General features: G+C 33.4%; 1 protein-coding gene across 5 annotated transcripts; it reads right to left on the reverse strand.

The window, feature by feature from the left end:
- Nucleotides 1-299: 299 nt before the first annotated feature.
- LOC148600087 (catenin beta-like) lies at nucleotides 300-25997 on the reverse strand. 5 transcript variants are annotated; one of them, XM_088558070.1, is made up of 16 exons: nucleotides 18440-18733; nucleotides 16895-16993; nucleotides 14195-14273; nucleotides 11530-11651; nucleotides 10779-10926; nucleotides 10105-10292; nucleotides 9522-9826; nucleotides 8879-9080; nucleotides 7846-7990; nucleotides 7095-7198; nucleotides 6119-6325; nucleotides 5335-5589; nucleotides 4797-4958; nucleotides 3981-4256; nucleotides 2575-2701; nucleotides 300-1825 (listed from the first exon to the last, which is right to left on the reverse strand). In XM_088558070.1, exons 3-16 carry the CDS (start codon nucleotides 14238-14240, stop codon nucleotides 1623-1625), a joined length of 2490 nt encoding a protein of 829 aa, XP_088414196.1. In that variant the 5' UTR covers nucleotides 14241-14273; nucleotides 16895-16993; nucleotides 18440-18733; the 3' UTR covers nucleotides 300-1622. The 5 variants fall into 5 exon arrangements, with proteins under 5 accessions (XP_088414196.1, XP_088414193.1, XP_088414194.1 ...); XM_088558067.1 differs by lacking the exons at nucleotides 16895-16993; nucleotides 18440-18733 and adding an exon at nucleotides 25855-25997; XM_088558068.1 differs by lacking the exon at nucleotides 16895-16993.
- Nucleotides 25998-26146: the final 149 nt, after the last annotated feature.

Below are 26146 nucleotides of genomic sequence, written 5' to 3' on the forward strand. Positions count from 1 at the left end.
ATTCTTATTAAAGACCAGTACTTAAGAAGTTTTGTTTATTCCTGTTCCACCAGTAAATACTTTACTACTTCTACATTATTTTATCAGCCATACAAATAGGAAACAAAAGTTGAAGTGACTAATACTGAAGCTGCATGCAAAATTTCAAAAGTCAATGACTGGGAATTTTTCAGACCCGTCTATGCTTACATTATCTTCCCTGTATCAATTTGATTCAATGGAGCAGTGTAGTGAATAGTCTCGTCACATTCTGGGAGGTTTGTATATATACATAGGACAGGGGAATAAAAACAAAAGCATTTAGTAGAAAAATGCCATCTTTATTAAACAAGGCATGCAGTAATACAAAAAAAAATGTTCCTGTAATAAATGAATTAGCACATTCCTGTCATGTGTTAATGATTAAATTGTATACCAAAAAGCATTAACTTGTCCATGTGCTCTTACCACACCCCCTCCCAAATTTGCATTCCCCTATTTTCTTAAACCTCCAATATGGCAAACTGTGCATAGTATGAAAATTATACTATTTCAATAGATATCAAAATATTCTCAATAATCCATTTATAGACTTCAACCCTTTAAAAGTATAATGATGGCTATAGTTTCAAAAATTTTCTATAAAAAAAGTTTCTAAAAGCTAAAACAACTATAAAATCTAAAATGGAGACAATCTTTGTATTTCACTAACTAATTTTGTAACTGTGTACATGGAATTAACAACCAAATAAAAGACAGATTAAATCGGCCATTTTACATCAATGACTCAAAGTAGGAGAATAGAAGATTACAGAGTATATTATTCCAAACATGACTTTTTCTTTAGAAATTTTAAAGAAAGAAAAAAACAACCCAGAGAATATAGAAATAAAAAATAAATCTTATCAAGTATAACAATATTATTTATTATGTAAAGCAATAAAATAGGGTTTACTGGTTCCATTAAAAAAAAAAGATAATAGAAAACTGGGATATTCTTGAACCAGTCCAATCTACCAACTGTTACCCAGAATTACGACAATGGAACCAGTACACCAATAAAATTATATCACTTGCATAATTTAAATTAAAAACAATGTACAATATAAAGTAAAATCATAACTCAAGTTACCATGGTAACCTGCTGAATTATTAAAATATGGATTAAAATCTGGTCTTTTTTCTGATTGGATAATGGTTTTGATATGTGTTATACAATGGTAAATATGTTAAAGTGATATGATGAATAAATGTGCATGTGAATATGAGATAAAAATAATGACTTTTTGAACTTTGTTCTCAGAAAAAAAAAATGACTTTTTCATATGACACTTGTTCCATGGTAACTATTTTTTTTTTTGTTTGATTGTGAAAATAAACATACATTACACAGAAAAATGAAACATAACTTCGTTTTAAATAAAATAGTCAATACACAAAATTTTCTATATCTAAGATACTGTACAAGAACAAAATATCATGAGGCACATGCTCTTTGTCAGATCCATGACTCTTTCAACTTTAGAATTCTTATATTTACATATCAATCATTGAGATGTTTGTAATTTCTCTTTCTCACAATTGTAGTCTTCAAAATGTTTTATTTACAGATCAAAGTCACTCTTCAAGCTTGCAAATGCTCTTTACAGGTCTGTGTCATACCAGGTATGGTTTCCATCATGTTGTGGAGGCAGTGTGGACTCAATATTGTCGAAGTTAAGATCTGGTCCAGAATGAGACTGAGGACCAAGATCAGGGATGTTGTCTAATGGGCCATAATTGCTGCCGTGCTGACTTCCAATGTCTAAGCCTTGCATGGAATCAATGGGGAGCTGTGGGTCATATCCTGGAAAGAAATACCACAAATCATTATCTATAATATGCTTTTTCTATTTTCTATTACTGTAAATAAAGGCATTTGCCTCAAGTGCAAGCAAAGTATTGAGTGGATTCCCTTTTAAATAAAATGGATTTCATATCATTTACCTTTTGTGCAAAATTTGACTTGGAGTAATTTCATCTATTGGCACAAGCAAAAGATTTTCCGAAATATTTTTAATTTTATCAGTAAAACAGTTCTAGATTCTGTAAACAAAGCCTTGTTTCACCACAAGCTAAAGTAAATTTTTTATATAAAACATACAGGTCTGTGAAATGCTTTTTTAGCAGGTGCTTAGATTACATTTTAAACCTTCAATAAGTAGAGATGTAGCATTTTGCTTTGTCGAAAGTTCCTCCAGTGGTCAATATGAAAAAAATTTCGACAAATTTCTATACATTTAAGAGCAAGGTCAAATGAGAATGACTCTTTGTGCAGTGAAAGTATTATCTAAAATAATCACCAAAAATAATGACCTCTTTCTTATGCTCCTAATTCTACTGTACCTAACCTTTCACCCTTGACCTTTTACTAGTCAATAATAGACCTGTTTATGATATTTTTGTTGAACCTATTTTATAGAAAAGCAGTAAAATTCTGAACTTTGTGTTTTTAACGTAAGTACTATGGATAGAGTCACAATCAATGTGTCAGTACTGCCATAATGTAAGCCCATTTGACACTTTCAAACCAATTGCTGCTGATTATGATCTTACCTCCTCTCATGTCACCACCACTGTGCATGCTGCCTTGACTACCATGATGTTGTGGAGGTTGATACATCTGATCTCTGTAGGAGTCATCCTGTGGGAATCCACCAGCAACATCATCAAAACCTGGTGGCTATAGAGGACAAAGGTCAATCAAAATCAATTATCTCCCATTATTTTTTTTCTAGTGGATATCGTTCAATTATAAATTGAAGAAACACTTCTAAGGGATACCAATTTTTGTTGTTATTTGGTTGAACCATATATTCATATTTATTATAAAATTTCTATTGAAAACTACAAGTACTCTAATGAAATCCGCAAACTACCACAACTTTAACAAACCTTGAAAACTAATTCTCATGAACAATGATGAAATTGCAATATATTTTCCCATTTTATAAAATATGTAGACATTTAACTTTTCCTGTTACTCATTTTGCAGTAGACATTCAAAAGATCTAATTTAGGAAGCCTAAATGTGCCCCCTAGTGAACTTTGCAAGAGTTTATTCCAATAGGATACTGTGAAAGTACTTTAATTCATGGATACCAATTTTCATGGATTAGGGAAGAAACATAAGTTTGATGATTTATGAATTTGTGGTTTTGAGTATGTACTTCAACGGAAATCTTTTGATTGGGAACCAAATTTCGTGGTTTGGCCTAACCACGAAAACCACGAAAAGTGGTACCCCACAAACAATAGTACTTTCACAGCAAGTGCTTGAAGTTCACCTTAACACCACTCAATATAAAGAGTAGGAAGAAATAATCCTAATTTTGTTATGATACAAGATTATCTTTCAGGAATAAACTAATACTGTGGACACTCAAAATACAAAGGCTTAGATGCAGTTGTATTTATAATTTAAAAGTACAACACTTTGCCAAAGTGTGAATTGTTTTGTGACTCATGCTGAGGAGCTGCATTATTTTTGCCACACTATTACTGGATTATACTCATTTGCAAAATAACAGGTGCCACTGGCAAAACAGGACATGTTTACTTTTAAAGAGCACCTGACATCAGTCCCAAGTTTTCTGTGGGAGTATATATTGTTAGTGCTTAAATTGTTTTTTTGTGATATCTTGTTTTTCCCATCTTCAGTTTTTATATGTAAACTATATATTTGGTTTGGTACATTGTGTGTGAAGATCATTTTTGTTAACTGTGTTCACATTCTGACCATGTTTTGAGATTTTTAGGTATTTGAGTTACCCAAAAACTAATATTTCACTACTTTATTTTGCCTATATCTAGATTTTATTTATCATGTGATGTTAGTTCTGGCAGAACCCTTTTTTACTATATTTAAAGGTACTGAGTAGGGTATTTATTTCATTCATAGAAATGGTTAAATCACAAAATTTGTCTTTCAAAAGTTAAAAATCAAGAAATTCTAAGCTTACCTCAGACCATGGCATATTCTGGTCCCCTCTGAACAGGGAACTGGTCAGTTCAACGGACAATCGTTTTTTATAGTCTTGTGGCTTGTCCTCAGACATTCTAAACAAAACAGCAGCCGCATAAGTAGCTACTCCTTCATTTCTGGAGTGTAAAAGTTCCGTTAGGGGAGCAGTGGCTCCCTCTTGTTCAATCAATTCTGCTCCTTCCTTGTCGGCAGCAAGTTCACAAAGGACACCAGCAGCAACTCTCTGAATGTTCTCAACAGGTGAGTACAGAAGCTGAAAGAAAAACAGTAAGTTGAAAACTCATGATAATTATACCGGATGCAATAAAGAAAAAAAAATAAATATATATATACAAGTTATACGGTCTAATTTTACTTTCCCAGTTTCTGATTTAAGTGTAAATGTTGGAAGATTAATGATAATTTCATTTTTAGAGGCTATAAATTTTGAAAGTGATTTTTCTTGTAATTTTTCCACCTAATTATGTAGTGATTATGTTGAATCTTATATTGTCTAAAAATTGCATACACATGTATCTCTGATGAAGGAATTAAATATATATATATATGTTTTACAAAGTTAAGTTGTTCTCACATCTAAGTAAGAACATTTATTTATTGCCTTTCACATACCAACAATGTCAGCTAATATTATTTTGGGTCTCAGTAAAATTTTTTCATACATTTTCAAACAGTCATTTAAGTTCATCACAGCTGAAATCACCTTTGAAGGTGAAAAAAAAGTTAATAGTAAAGAACTACTAAAATTGTTTGAAAAACTTATGACTTGAAATCCATACGAAGTCCTATTTACCTGTACAAAGAGAGGAATGCAAGACAGTCCTCTGATTACAGCTCTGTTGTGCCCTTCCCTGGCCAGAATGTGGAGAGCTCCTACAGTTCCCTCTACAATGTCCTCCATACGGACACCATCAACATATCCTGATCCTTGTTCATTGGACGAAATAGATGCTCTCTACAAAGACCAAAAAAAAAAATTTAATTCATATTTTGTTTCTTATTTGATAAGCCTTATCAAATAAATTTCTATGCTAGAAGAAACACAATTTGCATAATTCTTTAGTGCACAATGACCTTGTTTTTTGAAGCTTGATGAAGCTTTATTTTCAATTGAAAAATGGGAAAGAGTGGGTTGTACATTCATTAACCTTAGTAAAAAAAATTATTAATATACAATTACATAGAACTATGCTTGTCATCAATTTAATGGGTGTTAATAACTTAGATATAGAATCAGAAAATTGCCATTATGTTATTTGATTAAATCATAAGACAGAAATAATGTATCATTTATCAACAGTAAGGACAATTTTTGTCTTATTTCCACTTACCCTCTGTGTATCTTGGTGTGCTCTCAACAACAGATGAACAATTCTGGGCAGGGCACCATGTTCTCTGAGTGGAGCATGATTAGCTGGGCATAATGCCAAGTTACGGATCAAGCCAACAACAGCCTTGATCAGTGGCCAGCGACTGGGTGGATGTAACAGTTTTACTAGGACAGGAAGTCCATAGTGTAGTCTTACAGCGTTCTGGGCCATCTCAGCATCAGGATGACGGCTGGTCAAATGACGCAATGCACATACCTGAAACATCAAATTATCACTATCTAATAACGTGTTATATTTAATCTAGACCTAATTATATATTTAGAAATAATAAAATAAAGCATATGTAGACTGAATAAGCATCATTTGTATGGCGAGTTTTTCTACACAATGAATCACATCCACTAAAGGTAATGTCTTTCATTCAGATGGTACTTAAAACCAACCAACTGGACAGAGAACTCTAAAGAATGCTTCAAAGTATAAATAGTGATTATCACTGGCATAATAAAAGTATTTAACAAAAATGGTTAAAAAAAACATTAGATGAAAGTTTCTTCCATTTGACACGTAACTTAATCTGAAATTGTATTTCCATTATTTTACAAGGTTATCTACCTGATCTTACAGAGCCAACAAAAGTAGAAGTTGACAACACTAGTAAATGTAAAAACAGTAAAATCTAAATTTTAAAAAATAGCATTCCACTCTATGGTAGAAGAAATCCAGTTTGTATGAAGATACACCGGCCAAGGATATTTCAAATAATATAATACTGAACACTTACGGCTGGTTCAGTGATGTCTTCCCTATCTCCAGCCTGCAGGATGGTTCTGACAAGGGCCTCAATACCTCCAACCTGTGACACAATGATCTTGTTTCGTTGGTTGTTACACGTCATATTGGACAGGATACCAGCAGAGCATGTGACAATGTTGAGATCATTGGAAGAAAGGAGCTGTACCAGCATTTGTAATAGACTTTCCATATTGTCCTGAAAATATTAAGAAATCATAATATTGAAATCACAATTGAAGGAAAAAGTTGCCACTGAAAATTGAGAAAACATGTATTGGACATTCTAAATGAAATTTTTATAGGGATGGAGTGTCAAGGATGCCCTGCATAAGTAAGGGGTTTGAATTATGAATGGCTCAAGATAGTTCTGTCAGAAATGACTTAAAACAAGTGATTGCTAATACTTTTGACGCAGGCATTGGGCATGTGTTCTATGAAGTCTTGCTAATTCTGCATGTCAAGACATCACTGATGTAACAAAACAATGGTTTATTATCAACTAAGTTGTTACTTATTTACAGAATGCTCAATCTATAGCCTAAACTTCCCATTTACACCATGCATATGCTACACCAAGCACACCCATCCTCAACATCTTTCATTCTTATATCCCTACATTATTAACCAAACTTTTCTGTTCTGAGGGGGTAAACCTAAGGTAAGGGACATTACTCTTGACATCAGTGATGTTTGTATCATATTCAACTTCACCCAAGCCTATCAAGCATTTTTTATTGAAACAGAATGAAATCAATCTGAGTCACTTTGATGCTTACACAAGATTAATGTAAAATGCTGAACATAAACGTTTCAGTGATTTGTAAGAGTTGTGTCCTTTAACCTATGTCTACCTCCTTTTGAAATATATATAAATAATATATTGAACCTTGACTTCTTGACCACTCCAATACCATGTACCACGGAATGAGAATTTTACTCATTAACTCTGTCAATATTAGACTTACAGCTTTGGTGGCAGCATCAGACAAGTTTCTCAGTGTCCACAGACAGTTCTGTACCAATCTTTGGCTCTGATGGGCTAGGTTCATAGCTAAAGCCTGCATACCACCTGAAAAATAAAGGCATAATGTAACCTAATATTTTACAAATCTAAAGAATTTTTAACATATTAATATCAGTATTATTCCATAAACTAACTACTCTTTGAATCCATGATCCATATGTTTCTTTCACAAATACTGATATCAAATACATATTGCAGATTTTTAATCCAGGAAAGGGCAACCTATTAACAAATCACATATACCCTAGCTTCAACATTATGGAAATAAAACATTCCATCCCATGAAGTGTTTGGATTTATTAGAAGGATCAATGAAACACTTCAATGAACAAATGAACAGAAGCTGGCAATTCTAATAGTCCACTTAGCTTTTTGGTTTGAAGTTAAAATCACTGACATGTACACAATCAAGAGTGCCAAATGTGAGACTCATATGAAGTGCCACATATGATTATCATATGTAGCAAAAAATGATAAAATTAGCATGTTTCAATTAGCATATGATAATTTCATGATAATCAAATGATATCTTATTTATTTTTCAAAACACATGATAATCATGTGTTAACAAGTTAATATTTACATGAAAATCATGAACATATGTACTAGTAATGAGCAACATTGATTATCATATGTCTCACTTTTTGCTGAGCTAAAACCATGATTTCTTAAAATTATACATATGTGCCTACCAGCTTCAACAATTGCTGGCTTGTTACTGGAGCATACAGAAAGAACCTTCAACACCCTTGATGTTGTCCATAGAAGTTTCTCATATGTGTATGATCTCATGATTCTGACCAATTCTCCTGGACCACCACTGGCCAAAATGATCAACTGAAAAATAACAAAAATCAGAATTTCAACTAAAATATCTCCCGTCAGAAGCCTCAAGCCTAAATCTTTTGATTCTGAATTTTGTTTTTCTTTTTCACACTTTAGGGTATAATAAGATGCCAATTCTGCAAAACCATTCTTTTTTCTGTTTCTGGAATATTTTTTGTTTCAAATGTCATCGTTTTAAGTATTCGTTTCTTGATTATGGTCTTGCAGTTGGGAATGCCAAGCTCAAGTACTTTATACCACCATTCATCTTATCATGAATACCTTTTCATGATAATACAGTTTACGGGAACATTTTGCTGAATGCTTTCCAGTTCCTGATGTTATTATAAGAAGTAAAAAAAGAAGTGGAAATGAACAAATTGACAGAAAATGTATGGTAAAACCAGGCTTTGAAAAAAGTGGAAGAAAATCATGTCTATAACTTGAATTGAGTTTTAAGTAGCACTCCAGTCAAGGATCATGCAAAATGTGATTCATGGGTAAAAAGCCTACGTATTTTTATTTTTGATATTTTGTTTGAAATGTCATAGTAAACAGAAATTAACATGTGGTTTTTCACATAACCTGTGCTCTTAGGAGATAAAAATTATAAAGAATGCATTGTAGATTTCAAAATTAAGGGAGATAACTCTGTAAATGGTGCTCAAATACAATATAATCTACTGGATTTTCAATGTGGATTATCTACTAAGAGCAGGCAGATTTGAATGAATAATTACACATTTCATTGTATAGACCCATTAAACAACTTAATTACAAAAATAAAAATAAGTAGCCTTTTTGGGGGTGTATCAGATTTTGCATGATTCTTACAAAGACTGATACTTAAGAGCTTTTCAAAAGAAATGAAACTTCAATAGTACTATAAAACTCACTAACCTTGCTCTCTTGGTTTCCGTAAGCTAGAATTTGTAAACAGTCTGTAGTTATGGCAAGAAATTTGACGTTGTTCCTCTGTAATAATGCCACCATTTTCTGCAGACCTCCAGCTAGTCTGACAGCCATCTTGGAACCATCTTGATGTAGCAGTAGATTGTGAAGGGTTGTGATAGCATAGAATAGAACTGATTCAATGGGAGAACTGAAAATGGAGAAAGAAATAAAATTTATGCAAGTTTTGAACTTCCTCGACAAATCATAAATTCATATGCCCATCCATTTTTGAAATGTAATGATATATAATCCTATCCCTCTGACCACATTTCGTAAACAACTAAAATTGAGTGATTTATTAGTTAGTTTGTACTCATGGAAAAAAATACCTTTTCCCTTTTTACACTGAAAGAGAGAGGGGGTATATAGAATGCCAAAGTGCAGCTGTTTATGTTTTAATTCTGGCAAACGAGTAAAGATGCTTATTTATAACAGGATAATAATTAGTTTTTATTTTTTTAGATAATTTACTAGTTAGACATTGGTTTTGAAGTTTCAATCAAGATTGAAAATATAGTACAGCTTCTGCAAGATAGCAATTCACAGAAATTTATTACAAAACGAAATCATTAACAGTCGAAATTCACACCTTAAAAGTTTGACTAGAGCTGGTATTCCTCCCGATTTAAAAATGGCGAGCAATCCTTGTCGATGGTGTGACAAATTGTGAAGTGTTCCGGCAGCACATCGTGTCGTTTCCATATCATTTGTATTGTTCATGGCGCGGACTAAAGCAGCAACCATCTGAGGAGAGTTCATGATTGCATGGCGACTGGCCTCTTTCTTGGACAGCTGATGAACCATCATGGCAGCCTGACTAACAACGACTTGATCTTCATCATTCAGAAGCTTGGTCAGTTCTGGGATGGCTCTTGTTGCAAGATCAGCATCGTCCTAACGAGATAAAATCAGAATACATTTCTACTAGTCAAATTGGTAAATGACTAGCATTGGTGTGCCTCCACAATCAATAAATAGTTCTAATATACTGGTAGCTTTTCAAAAGTTATTCATAATCTGCGAGGATTGAAAAATTCCTTAGATTTTACTAAAAGCTCCGTTGTAAATAGGAAAATTAAAAAGACATCCAACCTGTTAAAATTTTGATAGCGTTTTAAAGCGTTTTTCTTTTTTTTTAAAATTTTTTTTAGCATTAACTTGAAATAATCTACCTGATAGTTAATGAGGTTGACAACGGCATGTTTCAGCATCTGTGAAGGCTCAGCCAATCTCTGAACAGCTGTGGGCTGATCTGGGTGCATCTGTGTTGATGGGATTGGCATACCTTCCTCCATGGTCTCTGGGAACATTGCTGCCCTCACACGCTGTGATCGGGTCTGGTTTAGTTGCTGGTTGACCTCTGCGAAGAAATAAGTCATGTTTGTAAATATAGTTAGATGGACAGGCCTGGTTTTCACTGAATCATTGAATGTAGTTGTGGCAAAACCAAATTATCTGATTTTCAGCTCAAATAATATTCGCCCTTTCCAAATAGGACTGCAAGAACATTGTATCTTATGACTTCATATACAAATTTGTTGTTAATAGTATTCAAGAAGTTCAGAGCTTTACACAAATGTTAGAAATAACTTTCGGCCTAAAGTTGCAAGGCAGACAAGTTAGTCATTTTTACTTGTCCCCAAACTGACACAACACGTCAACTCTAATATAAAATTTTAGACTTGTTCAACGGGAAAGTTTCTCTGGAAATCTAGTAGCCCCTACCACTTTCAATTTAACTAGATAGTGGTCATTCACTTCTACAGCTACATTTATAAATCTTAATTCATTGCTCTAAAATAAAGTACCACCACTATAAAATTTCAAGGCATAACGATGTACTTACCATCGACTTGATCTTGTGAGTACTGAGGGTTATTATAATTCTGTTCAGCCCAGTCTAACATCAGTCTGGTGGTATCCATATTGTCTCCCCCTTGTTCCTCCATGTCATCGTTGTCATGGTGACCACCTTTACTGCTGATAGATGGAGCCTGTAATACAAAACACAGACAAATAGAAAAGTAAGTTCGTGGTTTTTCACATGGGCTCATGTGAAATATGCACAGGGTTCAACACAACACTTGTCCAGTAACAAAAGACAAGTACATTTGAAGGGGCGCCTTATTAAGATTTTTTGTGAGTTCCCCAATGTGCAGTTGAATTATCCATTATTCTATTGTATTAATACTCGGGATAATGTTTAAGTGCAGGATTTCTTGATTTTTTTCTCTGCTTTCCCATGATATGATGCATAATGACAGTTTCTAGGATGAAACCTACTTAGGCCATTTTTCTCAGTACACTGTACAATGAAACCTATCAATACAAAACCTTGAATAATCTGAAAACCAGTCTAAACCAGACACTTTGATTAATCCCACCATGTCCGTTTAAAAGTATTTTGACCCTTACTAAACCCAACAAATGAATTAATTGAGCTATTTTTGAAGGCCAACAGGGATTGGTTTAGACAGGTTCACTGTATATCTATCATGTACAGAGGGGTATCTTAGAAACTGAATGTTCCATCCATATTGGTAGTACTTTGCCAATACATTGAAGCAGATTTTAATGCTGATCAGCTATCATCTTACCTGAGTTGTGGCACCTGAGTTGATACCAGAATCCATGTATTGATTCTGTTGCCACATCATGGTCTGTTGGTTCTTGTCCATTGGCATGTCTGAAAGGTCCATATAATTGTTGCCACCAGATACTGAAACAAAAACAATTTTCATTAAGAAAGGAAGTTTCAGAAGTAGCTCGAACAGGGATCTAGTATTCAAATTTTCCACCACCCATAACATGTATTATAATCATGCCCATGGTAAGCTAAAGTTGTTTAAACTGGTGGTTGACTTTTAATGTGGGAAAATTAATACTTATGCAAAATCGTTCTATCAGATGGCAGAAAATTCCAAAAATTCTAAATCAATTAAATTGCTTTATTTCATGGTCATCATGAATTCAGTTCCATAAATATTTTCAGTAATCAATTTTTGTAGTTGTGCACCATAGTAATGTTTACAGTACTTTAAGAATTGGACTCTGAACTCTATGAGAGCACCCAATGTCTAAACCCAATAAAGTAGAAAATTTTGCTCAAGCACACACTTAGTACCCAGTGATCAACTCACATAACTGCAATGTTGATTCCAAGCTGATAGTGAAGAAATTCATCATGTTCGTTGAAAGTCTTAATTTTATGACAGTAAAATCATAAGCGAAGACCTTTATAAATAGTAGTTCAGAAAATTTTCTTACTAGAAAAATCAACACAAAGACAATAAAAAACAACCAAACTGAGGTTCGAAAGAACTCCCAATAAAAGTATCAATCTAAATCTCCTGAAATACAAAAAAAAATTATATACAAATTTTTAAGCCTACCATCTTGAGGAATTTCCTGACTTGTTTACTCCCTATCAACACATGCTGCATTTAACCCTCCCTTTTAGTGTATATTTCTTCAGGCATCGCATATTTCATTAATAACGCTTCATTACATTTGTGCATTAACAAATATAACTGTTTTAATACTTGCTAAGGCCAAGCCAAACAAATATCTCGTCTACTGGTTGCATGCCAAAATCAATATTGCATAATTCCTGGCTGACAACCACTGTGTGACTAGCGATATTGTGTCAAGGTTTTAATCAAGATTACTAGACTAAACTCTAAACTGTTTCTAGGATTACACAAGAGGATTTTATTCTCATGACTTTAACATTAAGCTTTTCACCGAGTAAATCTACCATTAGATGTACATCTGATGAAGAAGCCTCAGAAAAATTCAGACTTAAGATATTTGCAGTTCAGCATACATGTAGTTCTAGAAAATTAAGATACAGAATGAAGGCCAATCAAGCAAGATTGATCTTCATCTAAGTTCTATCTTAATGTACTACAGAAGAAATTTAAATGTGCTCATTCCTTCACCTTGAAATTTAAACTTTTGTCAGCTAGTTTTCGGGAATCTATTGTAAAAACAGGGGCAGACACAGAAGTGATGAATAGGGGCTCACTGACTAACCAATGAGGGGGTACACACCGTCAAGCCTCAGCGATTTTCTTAAATTTCCACAATTTTTCCCTAAAAAATCGAAAGAGGGGGGTGTGATTTTTTGAAAATTTGTACATCAAGAAAAAGCTGAGGTATTACTACTTAAAATAAGGCAACAGGTTGTTGAAACAATTATCTTCTTGAATGAAATGAGTTTTCGAGTCTTGTTCCAAGGCATCAGAAGAACACTAGCACAGACCTAAAGTTGATGGAACATAAGAACACAAGCAAAAGCACATATCTCGAGTAGATGGAACATAACACAAGCTGAAGCACAGACCTAGAGTAGATCGAACATAAAAACACCACAAGCACAAACATTAAGTAGCTAGACACATATATAATCCATGTATGTTTACTTCTAATGTACAACTAACAGTTTTTATTCTGCATTGGCCTTACCCTTTGATGATAATTATAATAATTTGAACACAAAATTTTCTCCCTATAGAACATCATCAAGACTGATTTTTCTGGTTTATTTCTACTGGGAAACAGTTGTTTTGGAACCAGTCCAAACTTAAAATTACAATATAAACTCTTTCCATGTATTTAGAGTATGCTTTTCATTAATGAATGTATAAGCTGCCTAATTAGTTATTTTAAGAACTTTCAGCAAAATTCATTTCTGTTAAGTACTAAACTATGAGGATCCATACATTTACCTGTACTACATGTAAATAAAAAGTAAATAAACCTCAAATGACTGACTGGCAGTGTTCTAGAATTTTGTTGTTACATTTGTATTTTAAATTTCACAAGCCAACTCTAAATGAAGATTAGCTGCCTAGGTTCAGAACTTCAGGAATCCTTTAGAAATTCAAGTTTTATACTTGCCAAAGGAACAATGCAGCATTACATACAACTCTCTTACACCAAGGCACAAAAATTGCAATTACCCCATGTGATGGGAAAGTGAAAACCTAACTGGTGCACGTTATGAGCATTTTGTTTATTTTAGGATAGGGACCAATAAAAGCTGGTCCTTTCCTATCAAATTAAATACTGAGAATGTTGCCTTGTCGGCTGTGTATTCTGAACAAAAGATTGAGTGATTTTAGTTGAACATCCTATTGTAGGTGTTTCATGCTAACAGACTTGAAAGCAAGGGCATTGCTTCAGCACTACTGGTTGAATGACAGAAAAAAATTACATACTTCAGGGGTTGAGGATAAAAAAAATTAGAGGATTACTTACTGTTCCTATTTGACCCTTGCGGGTTGTTTAATTGGTATGTACTCATGGTGAACTTTTTATTGCCGGTTCTCTTTTATGTCTGAAAATAGAAAAATAGAATTTCATGACAATCAGTCCATTAACTTACGTTGGCACATACATTTTGTATTACAATTTTTTCTCCATCAGGAAAAACTTAACATAAGACTCCTGCAATTTTACTATTACATGTACATGTATATGATTATATAAATTCATTCTTATGTGTACCACAGCTACAACCACTTGAACCAGACTGTGAACTATTGATTAAGGCCAGTGAAATCTTGTGTATAATTTCACTTATATACAAATGTACATTATGTACAAATACATGTACGGACAGGGGAGAAAAAATGTCACATATTACAGTAAAGCCTGCAAATAGGTCCCACACAGTAAACTCCCACCAAAATGTCCCAATTTCTGTGAGACAAATAGCAAACAAGACAATTTTCTTAAGACTGACCCATTGTGTTGTCGAAAGATTTAATTCCCAAAAATCTGAACCCTGTTTTACAACCTGTCTCATTTGTAGATACATGTAGCATGTACAGTACATGTACAATAAGCAGTTTAAACAAACAGCTACTACACAAAACACTCCTGTAATTTGTCATTATGACCCATCAGGAAATGTTAAGGTTAAAATTTGTTAGACATAATTTTGTTCTTTCCCAGGCCTGAAGCCATATGTAAACAAGATTGAATGGACAGGTAATAATAAATGAATTAAGACAATATGAACATCTGCTTCTTAAACTGTCATGTGTAAATTGATTCAGACCATGTAATCATGATGGGCTTACCAAGTCAACAAGTAAACTCTATTTCAAGCTGTGTTATTTGTTTTTAGTGAACATAAGACTTGAGTAGATGATTAATTCCTAAATCTTTTAATAATTTCTTGACATTGTTCACAGCTGAAGTGCCCTTCTTGAAAAACATTAACATACAAGAGCTTAAAAAAATGACTAGGGTAATTTTCATCCACTTTTCTACAAATACAAAAATTTACAAGTACATATTGATATGTACATCCATGCTTCAAATGGTAAAAATGAATTTCATTTACAAAATCTACCCAAACATATACAAACAAAACTAATCAGCTTCTAAATGAAAAAAATCACTACGAGTACAGAACAAAAACAAATGTTCATAAAACTTTTTTTAAAATATGAAATAACCCTTCTTGTAGAACCCCAATTAATTTAGCACCCCCAACAAAAGAATTTTAAATGTGTCAGATAATTTAAAGATCCCACAGTTGGTTAGACTTATCAATAGCCCTGTGACATTTAAATGACTCAAGGCATCCATTATTCAGGGAAAGAGGCCTCAGGTGGGTACCCAATGGACAATAAACGTTTGTTCATTCCCACAGAAAATTTAGCCATGTCATTATAAGGGGTTAGATTTTTTGTAACCTTGTCCCAAGAGAACCATTTATTTTCATTCACAACTGTCAATGTTATTGTGTGAAATGAAAGCCTTCAAAACATAACAACATCTGACCAGGATATTGAACAGGAAAGAAGAGGCTTGCTAATGGGGTTAATGAAAACCTTCATTTACAGATCCACTAAAATTCAGCACATAAGCTTTTGACATTTGAATTTTAATGTACTGAACAACAATTGATTTACTTCAAGATTAACATCTCTTATGATTGAGGTAAATGTAGTCAGTCTGCTGTTTCACAAAAAATTTCCTCAAATCCTTCCATAATTCAAATTTCGACCAATCAGATCACTTGATATTTGAAAAATCTGATGACTTGAGGAAGTTTTTCTTATAAAACTCAGCTGTGATCTTTTATACTATGTTCTGCACAAATTTAAAGGTTAACATTCATTTCTCACTTGGTGGTTCAGGGGGTTGGGGTAATACTAGAGCAAGTATTTATACTTTGGAAAATACTCCAAGAAGGGAGAAAGGCCTGAATTCCTAGTTTATACACTACCTACCTACAGTTGGAAGGAAGGTCTAAAAGTACATATACATGTACACATATGTAAAAAAAAAAAAACAAGCCACACTATTGTAACAAGGAGTAATCTAATAATTAACACAACACCTGTCCAGATGAACATCTGCATCAGGAAATTCTTTAACATGTATTAAAATTTAAGACATCCCACCAAGAAGTGTTTCAGGTTTCTGATAGTAGCTGAAGTACACAAACGTCTTGGTTGAATTTCAAAACTATGTACATTGTTATGCACTAAACATCATAAATCTGGTGTCACATTTTGAAAAGTAAATACTCCAGACACCAGATTTGGCCAGATTCCAAAAGTAGGTCAGATTTAATCATATCTCAAGTATGACAGGTAAACAAGACAGACTATTTCCCTCTCTTGGGCCTCTGTAAATTCCTACAGCAATTAGTGTCAAACAGTGTTATAATACAATTTCACTATAGGCAGGGGTATATTTAACAATATTTGTGGTTGGATGATTCAATATTCAATACTGCAACTTTTGTTTGACACTCTACTCAATCATTATCTTGAAGTGATTTGGCAAAATATGGCAGGGCCAATCCTAACACCAAAACACTTGGTACACATACTTTCTAAAAGCCTAAGACAGAACATTTACTTGAGTGTCAAACAAAGAGAAAACCATTATCAATTTAGAGGGTGTCATGCTAAAAAACATACATTGAAAACATACCCTAAATCATCAACTTATTCATACAATACAGATGTACTTCAGCTGAATAACTGCCATTTTCAAATCCTTACACAGCAAACAGCAAAATTGATATTATACCTGTTTAAGGGAGTAATTTTGCTCTTTAATTGTAAAATAATATGTACGTCAAAACAGTTATACTCCCAACATTTTTTGCTTTGAATGTTCTATATAAATGTATAATGAGTCTTTTAAAATACCATACTCCAACATGAATAACCCATCATCTGCCTACATGTACATGTATATCTACTAGATAATTACATGTATACATGTACCATCAACACATCATAACACCCAAACACACACCCTACTACATGTGCAACTCAACAACCCAATTAACTCATAAAATAAGCACCTTGCTAAATTTTTGTGACTTGAACAATCTCATTAACAAACTTGCTAAATGTTTGACTTGAACAAACACATTAATAAACTAAGTACACATTACCAAAAATATATTTATACAAATGTATAAGAATATCAATTTCAAGCAATACATGTACAACATGACTTAGTTAGCCTTACAGATGTGTGTACCAATTAGAGAACAAGAATACATGCCCATTTTGATTTCAAGTACCCAAGTACACCAGTTGAACTTCATATAATTTTCAAAATTCAAAACAAAAAGTGACATTTCGAACCTACATCTAAATGTACTTGCACATAAACACAAACCTTCACTTCAATGTTACAAGACAAAGGTACATGTACATACCATTTTGTATTTCAAATGCAACAAAAGTGACCTCTAGTGTCCAGTAGCCTGAATTTAAATCACTATCCAGTGTGGAATTGAGTTGTAAACTGACAAAAACCAGATGACACCTAATTAGAGTTCAACCCCTATACATGGCTTAAATAGTCAACATTAATCACATGGGATTTGGCATCTGACATCTGTTCACTGAAATCATTATCTATTTTCAACCTTGATCAAGCAGGCAGAAACATGTCATGGTGAAGAATTGTGTTCACTGCATCCAAAAAAAAATCAGTCAAGTGGAGCAGAAATTAGTGTCATGGGTGGTTTTCATACATGTAGTTATTGAACTTTGTAATGTCTGAACAAACAACTGAATACAGAAGGGATACAATCGGGACAAAAGAACAAAATTTTATCAACTGTAGCCTTGAATCCTTAAAAGTGGTTCGGAAGAAAATATTTTGATGGAAAATTTTTACTAATTGATGGGGACATTCATAAAGTAACTCTATAAACATATCATGTACTTTTAGATGGAGCCACTTCTGCCCAGAAATGGCAAATGTCACCTGGTCCCTTGTGTTACCATCCAAAATGAACAACATGTACATGTACAATATCATACAATTATTGTTTATATTCATGTCAAACCCTAGATAATGGAATTGGCTAGTCTAAGAATTTCACAAATTAAAAATCGTTGTGGGTTTCAAACACATTACATTTTAGACATTAAATGCAGAACTTCAAATGAAGCTTAACATATGCATGCATTAATAACTTGTGTTTCTGGATACTGTTTAAAATATACCAACCTTCATTCAAGGAAAAAAATATCATCCAATGCCAAAACGCACACAGATTTACAACTTTACAGCCCCCTTGTCTCGCATTAAAAAATCTAGTTTGTAAACCATATCCAACAAAATAATTTCGATATTCCAAATAACAAATTCAGATCAGAAGTTCTGACACCTCAAGATCACAGCAGAAATCAAGCATAGCGAGCATCATATTTTAAAAATATCCATGTCAAAAGTTAATTCTAATAATAAAAGTGTCAAAACATTAATATCCTGTACTATCACTTGGAAGCTTTCACCCACACTGCTTAAGTGACTAAGTATTTGTAAGTTCGACCAGCATAAAAAAACACTCCCACGACTCAGACTTAGGCGAGTTCAGTCAACCATTATTTACATATAAATTTACCTGCCATGTGTCAAAATTTTCAGAACCTCACCTGTCTAACATTTCAAAATAGGGGCTCAACAAAGGGAATTTTACAAATCAATACACAATTTAATGTCATTTAAAAAAATATACTGCATCAACAGTCAAATAATAACCAATCAATGTATTGTAATCAGCTACATGTAAATTAATGTATAATGTCAAAGATGATTTTACAAGGTCAACAAACAAAGCAGAAATTGGCAAAATCAGTGAAAAGAGAATCTCAATGGTAGAATCCGGAATTGAAATCTTCCTGAAATGTTTCCTGCATCATTTCTTTATCATGTTGGCATTTATACAGGTTTAATGGTTTTACATGTCATATCAGAGCCTTGGTTTTTATAAAGCCAGTTTATGTTAGGGTCATAGAAAAAAAAGTTACACTTACATTCTACAAAAATTAAAAAAGAAAAAAAAATGGTCGGGTAAGTTTTGCATTTTTATTTTAATTTTTGGCACACGTTTCACATAACTTTCACAATGAAATTATTAGTCTTGGAGTATACCAGTGATTTTAAGTGCAACCCCAACCCTTCATTTTTGTGAAATTATATCCAGATTTTCAACACATTGGGAAAATGTGGTACAGGGGACAGAAATGTGCCATGCCGATAGGGAACTGAAAACTGATACATTCCCTAGAAATGAACAAAGTACCAGGATGAGAAATCATGTCTCGAGGAACACTTTACTGACTTCTATACCCAGTTTTTCAAAAATCATGTCTGACAATTGGATTTTTTTCTCCCTTTGAGAAAATTTTTTTTCAACAATTTGAGAAGTCTTCTGGGAGAAACAGATGATATTCTGCTGCAATAAAAGGGTAACGAAATCCCTGTCAACTTTCATATTTCACTTCCACTGTAAACCAGGAATGACTTTACAAGGTGCTTCATCAACTAACAGGATTTAAACCTCTGACTTAATGTCAGTGAAAAAAAGTCCCTGAGTGTACTGTAGTTCGAATTTTGATTACAATGAGATATTTGACAAAGGATTTGACCAGAATGAAACTGGTCCCTTTTCCTAAATGGTACCAGTCATAACCTCCAAAAACAATCTCTTCCTACCTTTTGGGGTACAGCTTTTAATGATACAGTACAAATTAAAGATGTCTTTTCCTTTTTTGTCAAGTTACATACAGGGTACATCAGTCTTAAGATGTGACTGCTGAAGTCTTCAGTCAAACCCCTATGTTCATAAGACAAATTACTTTACTTCTGAATACACTGGACACTCAAGTTTAATTTAACTCTGTTTGGGAATGATTTTCTTTGCTTTTATCCATCAAAAGTACGTCTTGGGGAGTGGTACAATGACCCAGTAAAATGGCTCACCATAATGACTTAGGGACTGTTTACCTAAGAACCACTATTCCTGGGCAGTAAAGGAAAGGGCAAACAAACAGAATTCAGACCTTAGCCATAATTAGATCTACAAGGGGATTACTTGCAGCCTCATTTGCTCTTATGCATGTGTAGGAAGCAATCCACATGTACTTCCCAGTTCAATTCCTGGAAAATGTGTCATATGGACTTTCATCAAGGTCAGCATGCATGATATAGCTAAAGAATGAGTTCCATCTCCATGATGACAGAAATAATACTCGTGATGTTAACCCCCCCACCCACAATTAATAATAATATGCACAAGGAAACTCACTCAAAATCTAGCCGGTCCTGAATACAATTTTTCAATATATTCACTATTTGGCTATATAGATTTGTGCTAAAATTAGCCAGCCCTGCCAAAAAAAAATAGCGTCTCAGGCTGGCTGATAGGCTACTATTTCTAACTCTGCACAAGTATGTTTTGCACATAATTTAAAGAGAAAATGATTAAAATATACATGTATCTGTAAGAATACCAATAAAGCTGGTGATGAGTCTAATGTGCTTTTAAACTAAAATATAAAGCGAGAAACCAGGGGTTATCAGGATTTTTGGGAAATGCTTTATTCAGACATTTACAGACAAAAATTATCGACAAATTTGTCATTTAGGAGTCAAAATTAAGGCCGTAAAGTTCAAATTATGGGAATATTGCATCATGATGATATAATATTCTTTCGGTAGGAGTCCTTTTAAAGGATCCTGTTTAATGCTAGAAAAACCCAAGGAAACATGGGCAAAAATTCCAACCTCAGTCAGACTACTCTTCGCCCAACTTTGAATATATCAACGAACTCTGACAGGGATAGTGCTATTGTGAGCGGAATGGTATATTGAATCCTATCACTGATTCTGTTCCTTCTTTTAAAAGCAGCCCTAACCATTTATTTTTGTGAAATTTTTGCTGTATTTTCTGCATATTGGGAAAATATGGTAACTGAAAACTGATACCCAACTGACAAATACATTTACCAAAAAAACAGAAACAAAAAATTCCCAAGAAGTGAACGAAGTACCGCGCTGAGGAACACTTCACTGGCTTCTTTACCTGTTTTTCAAAAATTTGTCTGACAATTGGATTTTTTTTTCATTTTGGGAAAAGTCTCCTGTAGAAATAGCCGATATTCGACTTCATTAAAAGAGTAACAAAATCAATGCTGATCAAATCACAATGATTATCCCATCAAGAAGTGTCTAAAACACTTCAAAATGCAATAATTGAAAAAAGAAAATGGAGGACATAGGTTTAAACTTTTCTAATGGCCATGAACTTTTTTGGCAGGAATATCGGTAAACACAAATAGAAAAGGGATTTCCCAAATCTAATTAAGGAAATGCTTAAGTCATACTACACCAAAATCACATTTCCAAGTCATAACTGTTAGATATTCAAACAGGAATATAAAAGAACAAGAGAGAATAAAAAAAGGGAAACAATTATTTTTAATGGTCCATGCTAGAAATTTCATCACTTGCAATACAGAGAATTAGTTTGTTGAAAATTTATAAAATAATAATGCAAATTATATTTTAAGATAAATTGTATCAGGCCACAAAGGACAATGGTCAACATGTTTTAAGATCAGGGACTATATGAATGTAGTAATATAATGTCCTTGATAAAAATGAAACACCAGCATGTACAAATGTACATTTACTTTGGGAGTAAAATTTTGTTACATTAATGTTGCTTATGATTTTAGATCCTGGCTAAGACTAGAGCTAACTAGATAAAGTGATGCCCCACAATTAACCTTTATACAGCTATATCATAACTCTCAATTGTAAAAAGCACTTTGTCAGATGTGTTGTGTCTGTGAGACACAAATGATGCCCCCACATGTGGTTTTGAGTAAATCTCAGCATAGCTGAACGAAACTTAAACTCAATCTGTAACTAATCATGACAGACTCGCATACCAAAAACCAGTCAAATATCTTCCAAGCATTTACAAAAAAAAAAAAAAAAGCGAAACTTATACTTGATTTGTAACTAATCATGACAGACTCACATACAAAAAATCAGTTCAATATCTTCAAGGGTTTACAAAAAAGTGCGGAAAACGGTTATTTCCATGGAATTTTTTAAGTCCAGAGCCCATAATTTTGGTAAAACTCAGCGCAGCAGAACAAAACTTTAACTCGATCTGTAACTAATCATGAAAGACTCACATACAAAAAATCAGTTCAATATCTTCAAGGATTTTCAAAAAAGTGTGGAAAACTTATGGGATGGACAGACAGGGGTAAAACAATATGCCCCCCAACTTATTGTTGCGAAGGCATACAAACCAGCTCTATACATGAATCAAGATTGAATCTGGGGTACATGTACATATATGTCATGAATAAAGATTATTTTATTTTGATGATTTGACAAAGATGCATTGAAACTCATCAGCGGACTTACTGTCATCTTTACAAAAAAAATCATTTTTTGGGCACTCACGTTGGGTCCAATTTCTTAAAATTGGTGACAGAATTTGGCAGCTGGCTATTTTTCTGGTCACATTCGGGAAGCCAGAGCAGCCCCTGTGCAGATTCAGAATGAGATCACTTGACCAACTGAAACAGACTTAGCTTTGTACTAGTCCTTCACAATGTGTTGAATATACATGTATCGTCTAAACACTGTGTTCTTGGGTCAAAAGAGGGCAGAAGCAGCGACTAGCATTTTTAAAGTCACTGATGTGACTAAGGCCAGGATCCAACCTGCATTGACTGATCTTCCTCACTAAAGACCAGCATTGTCACTTGATGAAAACACATTGCAACAAGTGCATATATAATTGAGACACTACTGGTGACTTTAAAGAGCATTTCATTTTTAGCGGGTGGATTTTTGGTACAACGTAATTCAGCATGCAATCTGAGAAGTTCTGCTGTAAGGAAATAAAAAAAAAATTTTGATTTTATTTATTGTTACTCTACTTAAACTCAGTCACTGTCAATAATTATCCTCAGACTCGTCCCCCAGACAGCTGAACAGCATAGTTGACAATATAACTTTCCATGTGAGTCGTCGCAAATTAACTATTCGAAACTCTGTTTTAAAGTTTGGAACAATTAATTGTTTTCGCTAAGATTGATTATACAATTTATTCTATTCCTTCGGATCAAGGTCGTTTTTTGGGGAGGGAAGTCAAAAATATTGTCATAAAGACTGTTACATGTGATAAAGTGGTTCCTTCAAAACTGGAGGTTTCTAATCAGTGTTTTTTTCTTCTAGCAAAACAAGTAAATTATGTGTAATGTTTATCGACAACCTCATACTTTAAGTTTGTTTTGTTATTAACTATGCTGAGTACTGATCCTCTTGTCACAAGTTATTTACAAAATAATGCAACATCTTTGATAACAATATATTTTCACGATCTTATGGCATTACCATGGGCAATGAAAATTTAAGTGAAAGCCTTTTTTTCATTAACTGCATACTATGAGGTTAAATATTTGGGGAAATTTAGCAAATATCCAATAATGCCGATACCAAATTTCCAAAACCATCACAGTTCTAAAGGAGTATTATTTTCTTTACTTATTGCAAATGAAACCTGGGAAATATATTGTACTGTTGAAATTACAGAAAATGTAACATAAGAATTACACGTATAAGGGAGGTAACTGAAATTTTGAATCAAGAATGGTAATTTTAAAATTTGTTAACACACGTGGCTATACAAAATTTAGACTGTTAAATTGACAGTAATTAACAAATTTTTCTATAGGAAATGGTTGGCTGTACATGAAAAGTGGATGTGTTCAATCGGGATCCATTTTTTCTAATTGCCAATCATCATCAATAACTGATCAGCTGATTGCTCCACAGAGAATATTTACTTGTCATAAAACATTTCAGAAATTCACACTATTTCACAAATTTATGGCTCATTAAATAATCACAAATTTTGGGGTATTTGAGAAATTTGGGGTTCGAATACCGGTGTTTCTAGATATTTTTTGACAGTTCAGAAAGCGGTATATTTTCTATTCCCATGGTAGAACTGTAGAAAGGTTCTCATTGTGGTAGAAATGACCTACTGACGTAGGGTCACATTCACGTGAAGACAGAACTTTTACAAATTTAACAAAAAACAAATTCATTTTTTCCCTTTCTGTCAAAACCTTTGTTTTATAAGTGTGATTGCTATTGGTTGATTAAATAAAAAATCAGCCAATGTGATTTGATTTGTTACACACAAGGGTTTACCATGCAGTTTTCAACATAAATTGTATCAGGTCAAAAGGGTATTGAAAAAAGAGTTATTGTATGTTTGGACCGTTCAGTGATTCATTTGAACCCCTCACCTCCAAAAAAAAAAAAATAAATAAAATCCACTTTATGAGCCTGTTCAGAAATTGGCAAGAAAGCAAATTATAAGAAATATTTGTATTTTTTTTAGGGGAAATTTTTAGTAAGGTTTTAGTAAGGCACATGTTTACACACATTATGAAAATTTTATTGAAGGAACAGGTTTATAATATTGTAAATATACAGTCTGTATGTCATTTTTTTAGACTGGGAAATTTGAAATACATATAACGTTAAAAAACTTTTAATTTGTAGTTGAAGAGATAAATCTTATAGAGGGTATCAAGAAAAAGTAAATCCATAAACAATTACTGGGCATAATTTTTAACCAAAAAAAAGAGAAAAAACACCAGACCCTTCAACAACTTACTGGGAAATAGTTAATCTTGGGACACATCAAATTAATTTGTAAAATCTCATCCCTGCCCGTCCCTACTTCTTTATTTTTTTTTTACAGTTGGTTCAAATTTCTGGATTTCTTTCATGTTCATAACTATCACAACTCTACTTGTACACAACAATATAGACTTCCGGTCAAAAAACCAGTAACGTGGTGTATGTTTACTGAATATCTATATTTTTCGGCAGATCTCAGGATTGTCTTCGTTGTTAGTTGTATTATAAGGGGAGTTGAAGAAATAAAACCTTGGTATGGCACAAACATACGCAAAAGTACACATTTCCAGGATTTCTCAAACGAATTCATCAGAAGGAATAACATTTGACAAATCTCGAAAAAATGAAAAATAAAATCCTTCCACCCGCTCCAATTTTTAGTTGCTGGTGGATGAGAATCTTGATGTGGCCTTATTTCTGTTGGGATTATTTAAAGAGGCATTTTTCTGTCGAATTGGGAAACATTCTTCAGGAGAAACAGCCATATATCGGAGGCAATTTAAGACAAACAAAATCACTGCAATAACTGCTCCCTAGCCCAGGGTCAAGAAGAATTCATTTTCATTTGAAAATGATTAATGGTTCATGGCGTAGAAACACAAATTACCCCAATTAACATTTTGACACAATACACATACATCTACACACTAGGTCAACCAATTTAAGGTCTGTACACAAAACAAAGTGGTCAATCGAACCCACATTTGGACAAACGTTTAAATAATACTTATTGTTTAAATATGCTTTTATACTTTTAGTTATTCAGTACGGAAATGCAATATAACTCTTATTGTTGTGAGTTAAACTTTAAAGCCAAGTTCGACAACACAAAGACCGGAATATTTCATGAAATTTGCTTATTTTGTTCCTGTAACGCAAAATAATTCGGTACCTACCGAAAGAATCTGCCGCCTCGAACCAGAAGGTGGCTTTCGAAAGGATTGGTCACAAGTAAAATTCTCAAAAAGCGTAAAATTTCTTCACATTACAGTTTGTAATGAATCATTCAAATTTCCAAGATGGCGATTCAATTAAAACTGACACGCATGCGTTCTTCTACACGCACCTGTTGTTTGACCCATTTACCTGTATTTTTTTTTACAGAAAAATAGTCCAAACAATGCGATCGTTATCCATTTTAATGCACCGAATTTCACATGAACTTGAATGGATAAGCTTCATTATCTT

Source organism: Perna viridis, chromosome 13 (assembly GCF_037379345.1).
Source record: "Perna viridis isolate PV_CMFRI_1.1 ecotype Kerala chromosome 13, ASM3737934v1, whole genome shotgun sequence".
Lineage (NCBI taxonomy): Eukaryota > Metazoa > Mollusca > Bivalvia > Mytilida > Mytilidae > Perna > Perna viridis.